The sequence below is a fragment of the Coregonus clupeaformis genome, chromosome 30 (assembly GCF_020615455.1).
Source record: "Coregonus clupeaformis isolate EN_2021a chromosome 30, ASM2061545v1, whole genome shotgun sequence".
Classification (NCBI taxonomy): Eukaryota; Metazoa; Chordata; class Actinopteri; order Salmoniformes; family Salmonidae; genus Coregonus; species Coregonus clupeaformis.
The window spans coordinates 35,244,786-35,263,715 of record NC_059221.1 but is presented as its reverse complement, the minus strand read 5'-3'; the positions used below and the strand labels follow the sequence as shown (position 1 = coordinate 35,263,715).

Sequence of the window (18,930 nt, the reverse complement as noted above, 5' to 3'; positions counted from 1 at the left end):
TGATGGTACCCTTCCCCAGATCTGCTCCTCAACAAAATCCTGTCTCGGAGCTCTACGGACAATTCCTTCGACTTCATGGCTTGGTTTTTGCTCTGACATGCATTGTCAACTGTGGGACCTTATACAGTGGGGGAAAAAAAGTATTTAGTCAGCCACCAAGAGAGGCCTGTAATTTTCATCATAGGTACACGTCAACTATGACAGACAAAATGAGAAAAAATAAAACAGGAAATCACATTGTAGGATTTTTAATGAATTTATTTGCAAATTATGGTGGAAAATAAGTATTTGGTCAATAACAAAAGTTTCTCATTTCTCAGTTTCTACTTTGTTATATACCCTTTGTTGGCAATGACACAGGTCAAACGTTTTCTGTAAGTCTTCACAAGGTTTTCACACACTGTTGCTGGTATTTTGGCCCATTCCTCCATGCAGATCTCCTCTAGAGCAGTGATGTTTTGGGGCTGTCGCTGGGCAACACAGACTTTCAACTCCCTCCAAAGATTATCTATGGGGTTGAGATCTGGAGACTGGCTAGGCCACTCCAGGACCTTGAAATGCTTCTTACGAAGCCACTCCTTCGTTGCCCGGGCGGTGTGTTTGGGATCATTGTCATGCTGAAAGACCCAGCCACGTTTCATCTTCAATGCCCTTGCTGATGGAAGGAGGTTTTCACTCAAAATCTCACGATACATGGCCCCATTCATTCTTTCCTTTACACGGATCAGTCGTCCTGGTCCCTTTGCAGAAAAACAGCCCCAAAGCATGATGTTTCCACCCCCATGCTTCACAGTAGGTATGGTGTTCTTTGGATGCAACTCAGCATTCTTTGTCCTCCAAACACGACGAGTTGAGTTTTTACCAAAAGGTTATATTTTGGTTTCATCTGACCATATGACATTCTCCCAATCCTCTTCTGGATCATCCAAATGCACTCTAGCAAACTTCAGACGGGCCTGGACATGTACTGGCTTAAGCAGGGGGAAACGTCTGGCACTGCAGGATTTGAGTCCCTGGCGGCGTAGTGTGTTACTGATGGTAGGCTTTGTTACTTTGGTCCCAGCTCTCTGCAGGTCATTCACTAGGTCCCCCCGTGTGGTTCTGGGATTTTTGCTCACCGTTCTTGTGATCATTTTGACCCCACAGGGTGAGATCTTGCGTGGAGCCCCAGATCGAGGGAGATTATCAGTGGTCTTGTATGTCTTCCATTTCCTAATAATTGCTCCCACAGTTGATTTCTTCAAACCAAGCTGCTTACCTATTGCAGATTCAGTCTTCCCAGCCTGGTGCAGGTCTACAATTTTGTTTCTGGTGTCCTTTGACAGCTCTTTGGTCTTGGCCATAGTGGAGTTTGGAGTGTGACTGTTTGAGGTTGTGGATAGGTGTCTTTTATACTGATAACAAGTTCAAACAGGTGCCATTAATACAGGTAACGCAGTGGAGGACAGAGGAGCCTCTTAAAGAAGTTACAGGTCTGTGAGAGCCAGAAATCTTGCTTGTTTGTAGGTGACCAAATACTTATTTTCCACCATAATTTGCAAATAAATTCATAAAAATCCTACAATGTGATTTTCTGGAAAAAAAATTCTCAATTTGTCTGTCATAGTTGACGTGTACCTATGATGAAAATTACAGGCCTCTCTCATCTTTTTAAGTGGGAGACCTTGCACAATTGGTGGCTGACTAAATACTTTTTTCCCCACTGTATAGACAGGTGTGTGCCTTTCCAAATCATGTCCAATCAACTGAACTTACCACAGGTGGACTCCAATCAAGTTGTAGAAACATCTAGGATGAAATTGCCAGATCTTTAGACATTAAGGAAAATGTGTTTATTAATATGTACTTGTAACTTTCAAAAAGGACAAAACACCAATGGAAATGCATTTTTTCTTCATTTTTATTGCACTTACAGCTTTGTCCATAATATATTATTTCACTTTAAAATAAATGTGGAGTCAATATTGCTAACAATGTGACAATGGTAAAACATTTCTGTTTTAAATTAAAGTAAAATACAGAGTATATAAAATATATATATATTGGAAGCACTGTCATGGACCATCCCAGTACCACACACACAAGGTTTAGTACGTATTTGTCTTAATGGTCAAGTTATATCTAATTGTAAACTGGGTGGTTTGAGCCCTGAATGCTGATTGGCTGACAGCCGTGGTATATCAGACCGTATACCACGGGTATGACAATACATTTATTTTTACTGTTCTAATTACGTTTGTAACCAGTTTATAATAGCAATAAGTCACCTCGGGGGTTTGTGGTATATGGCCAATATACCACGGCTATTGGCTGTATCCAGGCACTCAGCGTTGCGTCATGCTTAAGAACAGCCCTTAGCCATGGTATATTGGTGATATACCACACCCCCTCGGGCCTTATTGCTTAATTATACCATGGCATTGTTGAATACCTGTTTCTGATTGGCTTGAAGGGCATTCTAGAACGTGCATTATTTCCTTATAACGCACGGAATCTTTGCATGGTACAATTCAATGGCTATAGTTCATTCTTACATGTGCTATGTTTGAGCTGCTTTTGAAAGCAAAAGTCGAACTGAAAGCATTATTGGCATTGTTGAATTCGATTTTCATAATAGCAAGCTAGGACTGATGGTTCGGTTAGCTGAACTAGCAAGTCTGTTTGTTTGGTTACCAAGGCAACTACTGTCACTAGCTAGTAATCTTGCTAGCTACTTCAGTTGATGTTGAACACATTTCTACCTGCAAATGAACACATTTCTAGCTGTAAATGTGCTAAATTATAGCCACGGTATAAAAGGGATAATCAACTCAGGACTATGCGTTCTCAGGAAAATAATGCAACTCCGTGGAAGGTTAGTTCCACTGCACACCTTCCACGTCGTTCATTCTTTTCAAGAGAACGCATAACCCATCGTTGATTATCCCTTACATATTTATCAAAGCAGACTGGCTAAATGATTGATCCTACTTAGTCCATGTAATGGGAAGTCATTACTAACCATAGCGTGTGTAATCCTCTTAAAGAACAGTCCTCATAAGAAATGGTGTTAAATCACACAAGCTTCACAAATACATAACATGTGTTTTTGTCTGTTCAGCATGTACAGGGGTTAGTATGTGATTTACAGTACAATCCTTTATGCTTATCCAGTAGTAGATTTGTGGTAAAGTTGACAATGAAAAATACATTTCTATTTTGAAAGTGATATATATGCACAGCAGTGGAATGTCATAGTTAAAGATAAGAGATATTGGGACTTAGATTAAGTTCAAAATAAATAAAGGACAGCTATTCAGGTGTTTAAATGTCATCCCTAAAATTGCACTGTATTGTTTGTGGTTGGTTGTCTGTCTGCTTGTCCATGTACATGCAAGTATGCTTTAAGGAAATGAGGATCCATTTTGTGACTGCTGTATGTGAAAACACTCACATCCTTTTTACTGTGGTTTCCCACACTGTATACTGCATGCAAATCGAGGCTAAATGCATTTGCTGCATGAATGTGATTGACAGAATTCAATATCTAGTTATCAAATAAAATGAACTAGAATACAAGTCGTGTAATGAATTCTCTAAATGATTGCCAATAATAAATAAAAAAAACTCACCAAGAGTATTCAATATCAATTTTGTAAATAAACTCTCGTTGGGTCTTTACTTGACTCCAGTCATCCTTTTTTCAAAACTAAATCATAAAAATAAATTCATTACTTTACTCATGATTAACAGTAATGGTTTCAATACATTGTCATATACGACATATGAGGCTGAATTTCTTTTCATTATTTTGGGATTTAAACAATATTTACCATAGCCATGTAACTAGCTATGGTTTCCTCTCTCCTAACACCTAAATAAAAAGCTACGTTCTATAAAGATAAATCATGCATACACAACAAGAGTAATCAGCATGCAATTAGACCTATAATATACTAGCACAAGGTGAAATATAATCAAAATGTCTTGCCTCTTAAGAAAAGCAAGCCGCGAAAACATAGTTTAACAAATTCATATCAGTCAGGAAATGCTGATGGAAAAAAAGAGTGATGTCCATGTTAGGGGGGAAAAAAATTAATGTGGCTGCCATTCAGAATTCTATAATTATTGTAATTCATCACAAGAGTAAAATATTTGCTGTTTCTCAGTCTCTTGGTTTAAAAACAAGAGCTTTTCATAATTGAATATTTGTCACACATATGCGAAGGTGCTTTAATAGCTACATTTCATTTCATATTTCTAAGTCGATATACTGTAATATCTTCTGCTGTGACATTGGGTCTACTATATTTGTGGTCAGATGACTTGTCATCCCGAACGGTTTTTGTCTATTGTTTTTGTCTATATATATATATATATATATATATTTATTTTTTCTTTCTTTCTTCTTCACATTACTTCAAAATAAAACCCCAAACTTAAGTACATATTACAATCAGAGTCCACACTCCATTCCTCATCACAAGGGCTTCTGTATCTGTGTGTTTCATTCATTCTAATTCATTTCATTCAATGCAACATCATCCTCAACTTCTTCCTTCAGCATCTCTATCCTTGTCTAGCTACTCAATAGCAACTTGATGCCTCCAGTCCCTACATACTTCGGTCTTCGACATTCCAGGTCAATACTAGAATGTACCCAATACACAAATTGTAGCATTTCCAGCTTTCACATTATTCACAAAAAGGTGCTTTGCCCACCACCTGGTCGGGCCCAGAAGCATTTAAACTATTTGAAGCCATTGCTGGTGAAATAAACAAGACTATTTTTGTGTGTATAATGTGAAAGCTGTTTAATGCCTCTCCCAATACCATTCAACAGTCCAATACAAGTCCTTATTGCCACTGCTTGTGGCTAGACGCTAGCTTAGCCAGTACTAGCCCTAACACGCCACCACACCTTCTCATTAGCATTCCAGGCCGATGGTGGAGAGCAGCTGATCCAGGGCGTCCAGCTTCACGTTGGCCTCCTCGATGGCGCTGAAGGTCTGGACGTTGCTGGTGATGTGGAAGCGGATGTCGTCCACCAGAGGGATGGAGTCTGTTTCGTGTCGGTCCTCCACCGCCCCAGCATCCTCCTTGATCATGTCAGCAAACTCAGGCTGCTCTACCAGCTGTTGAGGAGAGGGGGCCAGGGGGAGAGGGTAGAGGTCAGAGTTCAGATGGGACACAGCAAAGACCATCCTTGCACTGCCTATAATGACAGACACTCACCCTCTCTATGATCTTGGCCATGTACTCCGTGCACTGGTCCTCCAGACGAGATAGTCTGAAGAGCTTGGCCGTCTTCCACATGTGCAACACGTTGTCCTCACACAGCATCTTGGCCAGCGTCTTACCACATAGACGCTTCAGCCCGGGGAGCAGGTACATATCAGCCACACACAGCACATCAAACACATTCTCTGGGGACAGCTGGACACAGGCAGAGAGAGAGAGAGAAAGAGAATAACAATGGGTAAGACAAGACTCTGGTGAGTTCAGAGAAACACTAGAAATATCATCACTGCAGGAATTCTGCCTGAACTGACCTCCGTGTCGTCGCTGTAGACATAATAGAGGAGACGGATAAAGATCTCGTGGGAGATGTTGTGGATGGTGAGGACTGGGGTGCTGGGCTGGGACTGCAGCATCTCTCCCTCACTGAAGTGGTCCTGCAGCAGCGCCTTAAAATAGTCACTGCGTCCACAGAAAAACGCCTGTCCAGAGGGAATAAAGACAACTCGCTTAGCCCCTTGTAATTAACGGAGGAGATGCATAATTAATGACTAATTCCAATGTCATAGCCTGACGATAAACTAATCTAGCTTTGTACTTTGTTAGAGGTATGTGGGGCACACCTTATGACACAGGAAGTCATAACCTTCAACCCTGAAGCAAATGTCAGGGTAGCTAGGGAAGTTGTCAGTTCTGTCAAATGGAAGCTCGCCAAATCCCACCTACAGAAAAACAAAAATGACAAAGATCCTTGACAATTCACTTATTATGAACAAAAGGTTTCTTTACATCAAGTGATAATCATAGGTGGCAACCTTTAATATGATTGTAATTAGCTGGTCCCAGATCTGTTCAGTATGTGCTTTAGCCAACGCCTCTGACTATTCTTGCCATGCTAACAATGAGTCAGAAGAGTTGCCTAAATCCCAAACGATGTGGGACCAGGCTAGTTTGTAATGTTCTTACTTTTAGCTCAGCAGGGAGGGCACAGTCTGCCAGTTGAGCCATCTCCTCCTGATGCTGACAGCTGTGAGGCTCCAGGGTCAGAACCTTAACACAAGTCCCTGGCTTATTGGAGACTATGCATAGAGGCAGACACAGAGAGGCAGGTGAGAAACCATGTCACAATGTAAACGTGTAGGCCTAATTTCAGGAGATTTGAGAAGAGGGAGCTTACCAAACTCATACACCTGTTTACACTTGCTCTCCAACTCATCAATAAGGTCGCCCATTTTGCACTGTTTGGCCAGCCGCTTGCAGTCCTCCACATGGCTCACATCAATGTCCATACGACCTGGAAGCGAAAGCCGGTTAGCTCATAGCTTTGTAACACCAAATTTAGGCTACACAACTTTGAAAGAAATGTCTTAAAAGTGTGTCCTGGCTCTTTATGATGAAGCAGCAAACAGTGGATAGAAATAACTTCTTTTCTTTCTGTTTGGCCTTTTTATGTCATGTTAGACTTTATGGATTCTACGTCATCACTTCTTTAGAGAAAGACTGAAAATCCCCTAATCTTCTGACTGGAAGGAAACATACATTTCAGTAAGCCATCAATCAAGGATGAGCTTGTACGTAGTCCTCAGGCATCCTTTACAATCACTGGGATGACTATGACATATTTAGACATCTTTGAATGCAAAACGCAATTTTACATACTGCACGTTTGCCTCATCTTAAAGCAAATGTCAACATGTCTAATGTCACAAATGAACATAATTGAAGTTGAAATCTTAGCCTAATTCTGCATTTATACATCTAGTTATACACCCCAACCAATAGAAACCCACCAGTGTAAAAATACTGCAGGATGGCACCAAAGGCTGCAGGGTTGATCTGAAACAGGGTGAAAAAAAAAAGTGTTTTTTCTTAATCAATATGGATAATTTACTGTGTTTACACTGTTACTTTAGATTCCCTTTTGGACCAGTGAATGTTTTGGTAACATTTTATGCATACAGCCCTGATTCACTTTGTTTCAGTAAGAATTTCTGTGGAGACAATCTTTCTAGTACATAATTCATACAATTCCTGTATCAAATGCTTTGCAATTGTGCTTGTTATAATGACTCCTAACGCAATAACAAGGTAAATAGCATATTATAAAGTAAAGTTTAACAACATTTTTATCAATGACCTCATAAATATAGCAGCCCCCCCCCCGGTCCAATCCAACATTATGCTGTCATACCTATCTGAAAGAGGTGGTGCAATACAACACCTACCAAAGGGTGTTTGAGGGGAATCAAGTTCTTTCCTTTCCATTTGGTTTCAAACATGGCTGTGAAGTACTCTGAGCGAGCGCTCAGCACACAGCGGTGAGCCTGAAATGTCTCACCGTGAACCAGGAACTTGACGTCACTATACTGGCCCTGCTCCAGTAACCTATATACAGACAGAAGGGGAGGACAGGGACAAAGCAGAGCCAAGTGAGTGTTGATGTTAGAGTTTCTAAGCAGACAAACAGAAGTACAGGCAACACAGAATAAGGAAAACACAAAGCTAACGGCTATAAAACATTATGATGCAGTTAAGATGCATCGTAACGTTACAGCGCCTTACGTGAGCAGGAAGTGGTCATAATAGTCCCTCTGCATGGCTTGGGCTGTGATGCACTTGTACTCTTTTAGGAGACGTCGGATGGAGTCACTCAGAGAGCCATACATGCATCGCTCTCCATCAAATGTGTTGGCTTCACACTTCGCTCCTGAAAGCCCACATGGAAAACATAGCGTACAGGTCACCTCCAAGACACTATTAATTGCATTTAGGATACAGTGCATTCAGAAAGTATTCAGACCCCTTGACTTATTCCACATTTTGTTACTTTACAGCCTTATTCTAAAATTGATTAAATAATTGTTTTTCCTCATCAATCTACACACAATACCCCATAACGACAAAGCGAAAACCGGTTTTTAGAAAGTTTTGCAAATGTATTAAAAATAAAAAACAGAAATACCTTACTTACATAAGTATTCTTTGATAGGAAACTCGAAATTGAGCTCAGGTGCTGTTTCCATTGGGGCGGCAGGTAGCTTAGTGGTTAAGAGCGTTGTGGCAGTAACCGAAAGGTCGCTGGTTCTAATCCCTGAGCCGACTAGGTGAAAAATCTGTCGATGTGCCCTTGAGCAAGGCACTTAACCCTAATTGCTCCTGTAAGTCGCTCTGGATAAGAGCGTCTGCTAAATGACTAAAATGTAAAATGTAATTGATCATCCTTGAGCTGTTTCTACAACATGATGTTTCTATTAAATTGATTGGACATGATTTGGAAAGGCACAAACTGAGCAATCGGGGGAGAAGGGCCTTGGTCTGGGAGGTGACCAAGAACCCGACGGTCACTCTGACAGAGTTCCTCTGTGGGGATGGGAGAACCTTCCAGAAGGACAACCATCTCTGCAGCACTCCACCAATCAAGCCTTTGTGGTAGAGTGGCCAGACGGAAGCCACTCCTCAGTAAAAGGCACATGATAGCCTGCTTGGAGTTTGCCAAAAGGCACCTAAAGGACTCTCAGACCATGAGAAACAAGATTCTCTGGTCTGATGAAACCAAGATTGAACTCTTTGGCCTGAATGCCAAGCGTCACGTTTGGAGGAAACCTGGCACCATCCCTATGGTGAAGCATGTTGGTGTGGGGATGTTTTTCAGCGGCAGGGACTGGGAGACTAGTCAGGATCAATGGAAAGATGAACGGGGAAAAGTACAGAGATCCTTGATGAAAACCTGCTCCAGAGCGCTCAGGACCTCAGACTGGGGCAAAGGTTCACCTTCCAACAGGACAACGACCCTAAGCACACAGCCAAGACAACGCAGGAGTGGCTTCGGAACATGTCTCGGAATGTCCTTGTGTGGCCCAGCCAGAGCCCGGACTTGAACCCGATCTAACATCTCTGGAGAGACCTGAAAATAGCCTTGCAGTGACACTCCCCATCCAACCTGACAGAGCTTGAGAGGATCTGCCGAGAAGAATGGGCGAAACTACCCAAATACAGGTGTGCCAAGCTTATTCATCAATAAGTGCATCGATGATGTCGTCCCCACAGTGACCGTACGTACATACCCCAACCAGAAGCCATGGATTACAGGAAACATCCGCACTGAGCTAAAGGGTAGAGCTGCCGCTTTCAAGGAGCGGGACTCTAACCCGGACGCTTATAAGAAATCCCGCTATGCCCTCCGACGAACCATCAAACAGGCAAAGAGTCAATACACGACTAAGATTGAATCGTACTACACCGGCTCTGACGCTCGTCGGATGTGGCAGGGCTTGAAAACTATTACAGACTACAAAGGGAAGCAGAGCCGCGAGCTTCCCAGTGACACAAGCCTACCAGACGAGCTAAACCACTTCTATGCTCGCTTCGAGGCAAGCAACACTGAAGCATGCATGAGAGCACCAGCTGTTCCGGATGACTATGTGATCACGCTCTCCGTAGCCGATGTGAGTAAGACTTTTAAGCAGGTCAACATTCATGACATTTTCAACATGTCCCTGACTGAGTCTGTAATACCAACATGTTTCAAGCAGACCACCATAGTCCCCGTGCCCAAGGACACTAAGATAACCTGCCTAAATGACTACCGACCCGTAGCACTGACATCTGTAGCCATGAAGTGCTTTGAAAGGCTAGTCATGGCTCACATCAACACCATTATCCCAGAAACCCTAGACCCACTCCAATTTGCATACCGCCCCAACAGATCCACAGATGATGCAATCTCTATTGCACTCCACACTGCCCTTTCCCACCTGGACAAGAGGAACACCTACGTGAGAATGCTATTCATTGACTACAGCTCAGCATTCAACACCATAGTGCCCTCAAAGCTCATCACTAAGCTAAGGATCCTGGGACTAAACACCTCCCTCTGCAACTGGATCCTGGACTTCCTGACGGGCCATCCCCAGGTGGTAAGGGTAGGTAACAACACATCTGACACACTGATCCTCAACACGGGGGCCCCTCAGGGGTGCGTGCTCAGTCCCCTCCTGTACTCTCTGTTCACCCATGACTGCATGGCCAAGCACGACTCCAACACCATCATTACGTTTGCCGACAACACAACAGTGGTAGGTCTGATCACCGACAACGATGAGACAGCCTATAGGGAGGTGGTCAGAGACCTGGCCGTGTGGTGCCAGGATAACAACCTCTCCCTCAACGTGACCAAGACAAAGGAAATGATTGTGGACTACAGGAAAAAAAAGAGGACTGAGCACGCCCCCATTCTCATCGACGGGGCTGTAGTGGAACAGGTTGAGAGCTTCAAGTTCCTTGGTGTCCACATCACCAACGAACTATCATGGTCCAAACACACCAAGACAGTTGTGAAGAGGGCACGACAAAGCCTATTTCCCCTCAGGAGACTGAAAAGATTCGGCATGGGTCCTCAGATCCCCAAAAAATTCTACAGCTGCACCATCGAGAGCATCCTGACTGGTTGCATCACCGCCTGGTATGGCAACTGCTTGGCCTCCGACCGCAAGGCACTACAGAGGGTAGTGCGTACAGCCCAGTACATCACTGGGGCCAAGCTTCCTGCCATCCAGTACCTCTATACCAGGCAGTGTCAGAGGAAGGCCCTCAAAATTGTCAAAGACTCCAGCCACCCTAGTCATAGACTGTTCTCTCTGCTACCGCACGGCAAGCGGTACCGGAGTGCCAAGTCTAGGTCCAAAAGACTTCTCAACAGCTTCTACCCCCAAGCCATAAGACTCCTGAACAGCTAATCATGGCTACCCGGACTATTTGCACTGCCCACCCACCCAATCTTTTTACGCTGCTGCTACTCTGTTAATTATTTATGCATAGTCACTTTAACTCTACCCACATGTACATATTACTTCAACTACCTCAATTAGCCGATGCCCCCGCACATTGACTCTGCACCGGTACCCCCCTGTATATATAGCCTCCCTACTGTCATTTTATTTTACTTCTGCTCTTTTTTCTCAACACTTTTTGTTGTTGTTTTATTTTACTTTTTTATTTAAAATAAATGCACTGTTGGTTAAGGGCTGTAAGTAAGCATTTCACTGTAATGTCTGCACGTGTTGTATTCGGTGCATGTGGCCAATAAAATTTGATTTGACTTGATTTAGTGTCATACCCAAGAAGACTTGAGGCTGTAATCGCTGCCAAAGGTGCTTCAACAAAGTACTGAGTAAAGGGTCTGAATACTTATGTAAATGTGATATTTCAGTTGTAAAAATGGTAATAAACCTGTTTTTGCTTTGTCATTATGGGATATTGTCTGTTGATTGATGAGGGGAAAAAACTACTTAATCCATTTTAGAATAAGGCTGTAACGTAACAAAATGTGAAAAAAGTCAAATGGTCTTAATACTTTCCGAATGCACTGTATAGCCTAGTGCGAGTTGCAGGAAAACATATGTTTAAGGGCACCTAACAAGATCCCCCACAAGCCCTGTCTTTAAACCTTGTTAAATGTGCTTTGACCCTTGGTGCAAATTCCAGCTTTACCATTAGCCAACAGGTACTGGACCAGCTCCTCATGGCCACAGAGGCAAGAATAGTACCTGTGGAAAATTAATACATTGTTTAATTACATTACATTCTTAACAATTATCTTGTCAAATATATTGTGTGCAGGCTACATTCCACAAGATTAACTCCATACTTACAACGGGGTGCTGTCCCATTTGTCTCTTACATTGAGGTCCACGTCTCTCTGTTCAACAAGATACCTTCACAGAAAAATGGAAAGTCATTAGGCCGATACTGGCAGTTAAGATAGTTTCTACCATAACCTCTCTTCACCTTAATGCTGGTCTCTACATGTTCACATTCCACACAAACAGTACAACGCTAACTGTAGAAGCATTCCAAATTCTAGACTATGTCAAACTACTTTTGGTGTTTGATTTAACATAAATTGTCACCATACAGCCTACTTTAGAGGAATAGTGTTGCTATTGCAGTCTTCACTGTAATAAATATGAGAGGAGTTTTGAGAGCGACCTACTTACATTTGTATATCAGTCACACAAAAGGTAAAAATTAAAAGTTTCCAGGTTGGAAGTTGACAGATATGTGCGCAGAATAAACAAGAGTTGCATTGTGTTTATAGTTTATAATAAGTCTACTAGCTAAACCTACTTTCCTGCACATAAACAGAACCTAATAGTAATACCAAAACACACAATAAACACTATCGCCACTGGCATGACTTCAAAGGACACAACAGACCATCTCAAATAGCATAGCGTATGCTAACATAGCCAATATCATATTCACACTAACGTTAGCACACTGACAAATTTGCTAAATATTTCTAACACTACTACTGACCACAAGGTTGTCTTTGTTGTTTATAGCTAAACAAGCTAGACTTCCTCATCGTGCTACTGCAAACTACGCATTTCTATTCCACAGACTCCATTTACCTAACTCTGGAAATGTCGCCCTTTCTGCAACTTGTAAACAAATCGTACGCGTCCATCTCCGCAGCGTTTTCGGTTCTCTGTAATGCATTGAAACGGCCTGCCTGTTAGACAGGTGTGGATCCAGTTATAATTTCCTGTAAAGTGTAAACAAGTTGTTTTGCTAGCTAGTTCTTTCTTACAGTGCAACTATTTACAGATATATATTTCGATCGTCAGTATTTTACGGTTTATATAGTCACATGACCAGAGAAGGTGGAGCGAGATGACATGCACTTCCGTATGACCTCTTCTCTGAGTGGTCGACTAAACCACGGGTCTAGGATCAGATTATTATCACATCCATAATCCTTACCAAGGGGCCAGGGTTCGGTCTAGAATCACGGTTTCGACTGCTCCTACAGTTTTGCTTCGGTACTGTAACTATCACCCGGCCCAAAAAGTAAATTACCAAACATGGCCTCATAGAGTTCAGATTATAAAATTCCTAATAAGACACTTTAAATCAAATCAAATCAAATTGTATTTATCACATGCGCTGAATACAACAGGTGAAACCTTACAGTGAAATGCTTACTTACATTTTTAGTCATTTAGCAGACGCTCTTATCCAGAGCGACTTACAATTAGTGAGTGCATACATTTTTCATACTGGCCCCCCAACTATGCAATTTTAAGAAAGAATACCACAAAAATACCCCCCCAAAATTAAATAACAAAATGCAAATGCAAATAGTCTGTGTAGCCATTTGATTAGATGTTCAGGAGTCTTGTGGCTTGGGGGTAGAAGCTGTTGAGAAGCCTCTTGGACCTAGACTTGGGGCTCCGGTACCGGTTACCGTGCGGTAGCAGAGAGAACAGTCTATGACTAGGGTGGCTGGAGTCTTTGACAATTTTTAGGGCCTTTCTCTGACACCGCCTGGTATAGAGGTCCTGGATGGCAGAAAGCTTGGCCCCAGTGATGTACTGGGCCGTACGCACTACCCCTCTGTAGTGCCTTGCGGTCGGAGGCCGAGCAGTTGCCATACCAGGCAGTGATGCAACCAGTCAGGATGCTCTTGATGGTGCAGCTGTAGATCTGAGGACCAATGCCAAATATTTTCAGTCTCCTTAGGGGGAATAGGTTTTGTTGTGCCCTCTACACGACTGTCTTGGTGTGCTTGGACCATGTTAGTTTGTTGGTGATGTGGACACCAATGAACTTGAAGCTCTCAACCTGCTCCACTTCAGCCCCGTCGATGAGAATGGGGGCGTGCTCAGTCCTCTTCTTTTTCCTGTAGTCCACAATCATCTCCTTTGTCTTGATCATGTTGAGGGAGAGGTTGTTGTCTTGGCACCACAGAGCCAGGTCTCTGACCTCCTCCCTATAGGCTGTCTCGTCATTGTCGGTGATCAGGCCTACCACTGTTGTGTCATCGGCAAACTTAATGATTGTGCTGGAGTCGTGCCTGACCCCGGCCACTAGGAGCGCCACCTCTGGATGAGCGTTTTCCTGTTTGCTTATGGCCGTATACAATTCATTGAGTGCAGTCTTAGTGCCAGCATCGGTTTGTGGTGGTAAATAGACAGCTACGAAGAATATAGATGAAAACTGTTTGTAGATAGTGTGGTCTACAGTTTATCATGAGAAACTCTACCTCAGGCAAGCAAAACCTTGAGACTTCCTTAGGTATTGTGCACCAGCTGTTGTTTGCAAATATAAATAGACCTCCACCCCTTGTTTTACCAGAGGTTGCTGTTCTATCCTGCCGATACAGTGTATAACCCGCCAGCTGTATGTTATTCATGTCGTTGTTCAGCCACAACTCGGTGAAACATAAGATATTACCGTTTTTAATGTCCCGTTGGTAGCATATACGTGCTTGTAGTTCGTCCACTTTATTATCAAGCGATTGTATGTTGGCCAATAGTATCGATGGCAATGGCAGATTAGCCACTCATCGCCAACTCCTTACCAGGCACCCCGATATCCTTCCGCGATATCTCCTTTTCTTTCTACTGCGAATGACGGGGATGAGGGCCCTGTCGGGTGTCTGGAGCCAATCCCTCTCGTTCGACTCATTAAAGAAAAATTATTAGTCCAGTTCAAGGTGAGTAATCGCTGTTCTGATGTCCAGAAGCTCTTTTCGGTCATAAGAGACGGTAGCAGCAACATTATGTACAAAATAAGTTACAAACATAGCGAAAAAAACTAACAAAATAGCACTGTTGGTTAAGAGTCCATAAAACGGCAGCCATCCTCTCCGGCGCCATTCTCCATTCTCTTTAGTCATCACCTTTGTGCACAAAACAACCATTTAATTATTCAAATAATTGTAGCAGAGGCCGTTTATTTTCTTCATTACTCACAGCCGAAGATATTAACATTTTATATTAATCCAATGTCTGCCATGTTTTTGGATGATGACCTGATGACGGCATCGTTGCTGCTGGCGCTGCTCCCTGTTGCTGCGTTCATATGATAGTCGGAACTAGAAAACTCTGAAATGTTCGACTTGCTAACTGGTTGAACACGGCAGGTGTATAACTACAAACAGTTAGCAAGTCGTTTCCTAGTTCTGACTTGCACTTGATTTGCTGTGCGCACATGTGATGTTGGTCAGTATAAACCGGATGCAACCCGGATATAGATGGTCCATGAATCGGTATGCCAACATGAGTAGATTACCTTGAAAACAACAGGCGGACATCTTTGACTCAGTCTCCAGTTTTTATTTTACCTGAGTGATCCTTACTCATTGGAGGTTGCAGCACCTTAATTGGGGAGGACTGGCTCGTGGTAATGGCTGGAGCGGAATGGTTTCCATGTGTTTAATGCCATTCCATTTGCTCCGTTCCAGCCATTATTATGAGCTGTCCTCCCCTCAGCAGGCTCCACTGTCCTTACCCTAACTATTGGGGTGATGAAAAGTGTGTTCAAGCAGTAAGCCTAATGAAGCCGACTATTGACGAAAGTCGGCGAGTGAAGTCGGGGGAGGTGCATCTGCGATAGCCTAAAGTCGTACACTGTAGTGGTTTTCCAACAATAAGGCTCAGATCAACATGGCTGCTATTGTCTATTGAAGTTTTTCTGTATAAATGTCTAAATAAACTTTTCTATACCCCCATATCACACACTCACAAACGGAAAACTTAATGTGTGTACAATGAATTGGTTAGAGAGAGGTCTCAAATATCACTTTCATTTGTATACCCTGTAGCTTTAGAATCGCGGCAAAGTTGATTCCTGTTTAAGTCACGTCTTTGGCCACGTCACCGTGGGTCAAACAAAAACACCCTAATGATTGGTTGACAAATACTGCCTCCCACAATGCAGGTGATGGCTGCATGGTAGTTGGTGAGAAGCAACTGCAGCGACTTGAAGGCGACTTCATCAAAAACTGTATGACCTTTGGTCACATGATTTTTGTAAAGTTCATGCAGTCAACATGTAGTCGCAAGTCGGAAAATTTGTCTAACCATAATGCAACACACTTTGAAAGGCAGTGACCAACGATGGTCAACGACTTGACAAAAGTCCTCCCCTGGAACGAGCCCCCTGGTTAGGGTAACTTCTTCCACCCACCATGACACCATTTGATCAAAGACAGTACAGTATGAAGATAGGCAGAAACTGCTTCTCCAATAGAAATCCCTGATCACGCTTGTAGGCGATGTCATGGTGACGTTGGCTAGATAAGCTCATGCGCAGAAACACGCCATCGGGTCTAATGGTCATCTCGCGTCGAACTGCGCATGTGCAGGCCAATAAATATTAAAGGAACTCCTTCAATATAAAGTTGTTTTTGAGTTTGTCACTTTCACAAGGTTGGAGTAATAACGTGTTCAGCTACTTAAGACATTGGCTCAAACAAGTGACCCTCCCCTATACCCAAAATAATAATCAAAACAAAGTGGATAGCAGAAAACATGTCTACCATTTACCCTCACTTCTTGGACAGACCAGAGCCTTAGCTATGCAGTTTTAGAAACTGTTTATCGTCCTGTAAGTATTACATGGCAACGCAGAAATGTTGATAGCTCACAGGATTGTGGGCCAGAAGATTGTGGGTTTGCAGACCAGCGTGGACAAGAGTAGGAGTGGAAATATCTTTATAGTAAAAGCTTTGCATGAATCTATCATCGTATTTGCAGGTCCGGGAAAAAAATGACTTTTATAAAAATGTCATGCAATTCTACGTCATTTTACATATTAGCAGAATATTTTAATACCACACAAATTACCGACATTACAGGCTAAGAATGGACAAAGAGATTGGCCTATGTGTTCATCTTATCATATTTCTCTAATGCCAAATCAGTGTGTATTGTTTGCAACGAAACTGTCCCTGTTTGCAAATAATTAAATCTGTGACGACATTAGGAATCTCAGCATGGTACTCTCAAAAGTTAGGCCTAACTTTCCACCCCAGACAGAGTAGGCCTACCAACACATAAAAATGTAAGCTTTAACTGCTGGCTACTCTTCTTCCGTGGTTTAACCCGAGAGAAGGTCACAAGTGTTTCCATAAAAGCTGTCTGGGTTTAAACATCTTCTATTGTACAGAAAGTTAATATCTTAATCAATTGGTAGTGACAGAATTAGATGACTTCCCAAGCAAAGTCTAGTTTTTGTCTCCTCGGCTATAGAAGTTTGTAGCTCAGCCTCTGAATGTCAAAGAAACTAAACAATGATATTCCCATATGCATTGGTGTCACGTCTTCCCGGGTATTTTACAGCTTGTTTCTAGCATAAAGCATCGCGGACCAAAGCACTGTTATAGATCATTTTACATAGTCGGATCGGTTTTATTTTCTTCAAAACCTTCTGCTAACAAGGAGTAGGCCTGTGCTTTCCGCATACCTTCTCATACCCCTCAATTCAACTCTTGGTTTTAACTTAACAGCCCTTCACTGACACTGAGGTAGGCTATTTAATTAAAGAGTGCATGGTGGGTGGAGGAATTGACTGACAAATCTATCGATATAGCAGCCTTTAGCCTAAATACGTCTGTCAAACAGGTAGGCCTACCTCTTATTTCTTTCATAGGAAGAAATAGGCTCCAACATAAAGTCTAATTTAAATGAAAACTGTTTAAATTAATTATGCCTACTTGAATTTTCCTACTTTCAGCACCATGAGCTGTCCATTTCTGATTGATTGTGCTGCAGCTGCTGCTTCAAGTTTCAACACCACAATGTAAGTTGAATCTGTCTTATTGTGAGGTCAATAACTCTGATAAATACATCATGGGCAAGAAACATATGATTTTTTACAAAATCAACTATAGTAGTAGCAAGCTATCAAAGTTGACCTCTGGTCCTCCTTCTCATCTTCTCGCTCTCCTTCTCAAACTGAACAGATCATAGGCTATAGGCTAGTCCGCACGCAATATATTGCATTTTTTGGACTAGGCATAATAAATAAAAAATGAGGAAGAAGCCTTTGACTCTCCTCCTGAACTGACACCATAGGCCTATACAGCACAGCCATTATTTAGACAGCATACAAAAAAAGGTTTTGATCAGCAAGAGCAGAGCAGGCCGGGGCTTAGGGTTGGAATATCCATTGCAGTGTGTAATGCAGCCTAGTTTTATTTACACCATCCCAGCAGCTATCTTAGAAATATAACTTTGCATGCACTTAGTAGCCTATGGCTGTAGGCTATGGATAATTTGATTGAGACCACACTAAATAACCTACAGGAGCACTTGATATTGAGTGGTCTAATCCTTTTCATATTGTGTACCCAGTCATTTATGTGAACTGTATAGTCTAATACTTTTCTGTACAGTGAGTGTTTTGTCCTTTATGTGATTGAATCAAATTCTGTTCTTTACATGATTAATGAGAAAATCAACATAAAGGTTGAGAATGAAATAAATACACTACAGGCTGTAGTGATGCTGACATGCAATCAGTTCCAATACAGTAAGAGGCTTTGTGGACTCCATTTAATCACATCTGTTACAATTCTATGTTGCACAATCACAAATAATAATGAGGAAGGTACAAGGGCATGAAGTAATGGCAAACAACAGAGCATATCCCATACGCTGCAAAAACACCTATATGTTCTCATAGTAGTAGCCTATGCACTCACTACCTGGTCACTACCTCACTATACATGTCTAGTCCAACCCCCATATCACACACTCACAAACTAAAACCATATGTGTGTACATTGTATAATCAATTAATGCGGGAGAGCCTTAAATATCACATTCATTTATATCCACTGTATACATGAATCGTGTCAAAGTTGGTTCCTGTTCAGCCATGTCTTTGGTAGTCATGTCTTTGGTCACGTTCGCGTGGGTCAAA

The 18,930-nt window shown here is 42.3% G+C and overlaps 1 protein-coding gene across 1 annotated transcript; it reads right to left on the bottom strand.

Moving 5' to 3' along the window:
- Positions 1-2,688: 2,688 nt before the first annotated feature.
- abtb1 (ankyrin repeat and BTB (POZ) domain containing 1) lies at positions 2,689-12,883 on the bottom strand. The gene is made up of 12 exons (XM_041855784.2): positions 12,630-12,883; positions 11,868-11,930; positions 11,707-11,762; positions 7,780-7,924; positions 7,443-7,602; positions 7,008-7,053; positions 6,395-6,511; positions 6,184-6,296; positions 5,841-5,939; positions 5,532-5,699; positions 5,215-5,415; positions 2,689-5,114 (listed from the first exon to the last, which is right to left on the bottom strand). Exons 1-12 carry the CDS (start codon positions 12,683-12,685, stop codon positions 4,908-4,910), a joined length of 1,431 nt encoding a protein of 476 aa, XP_041711718.2. The 5' UTR covers positions 12,686-12,883; the 3' UTR covers positions 2,689-4,907.
- Positions 12,884-18,930: the final 6,047 nt, after the last annotated feature.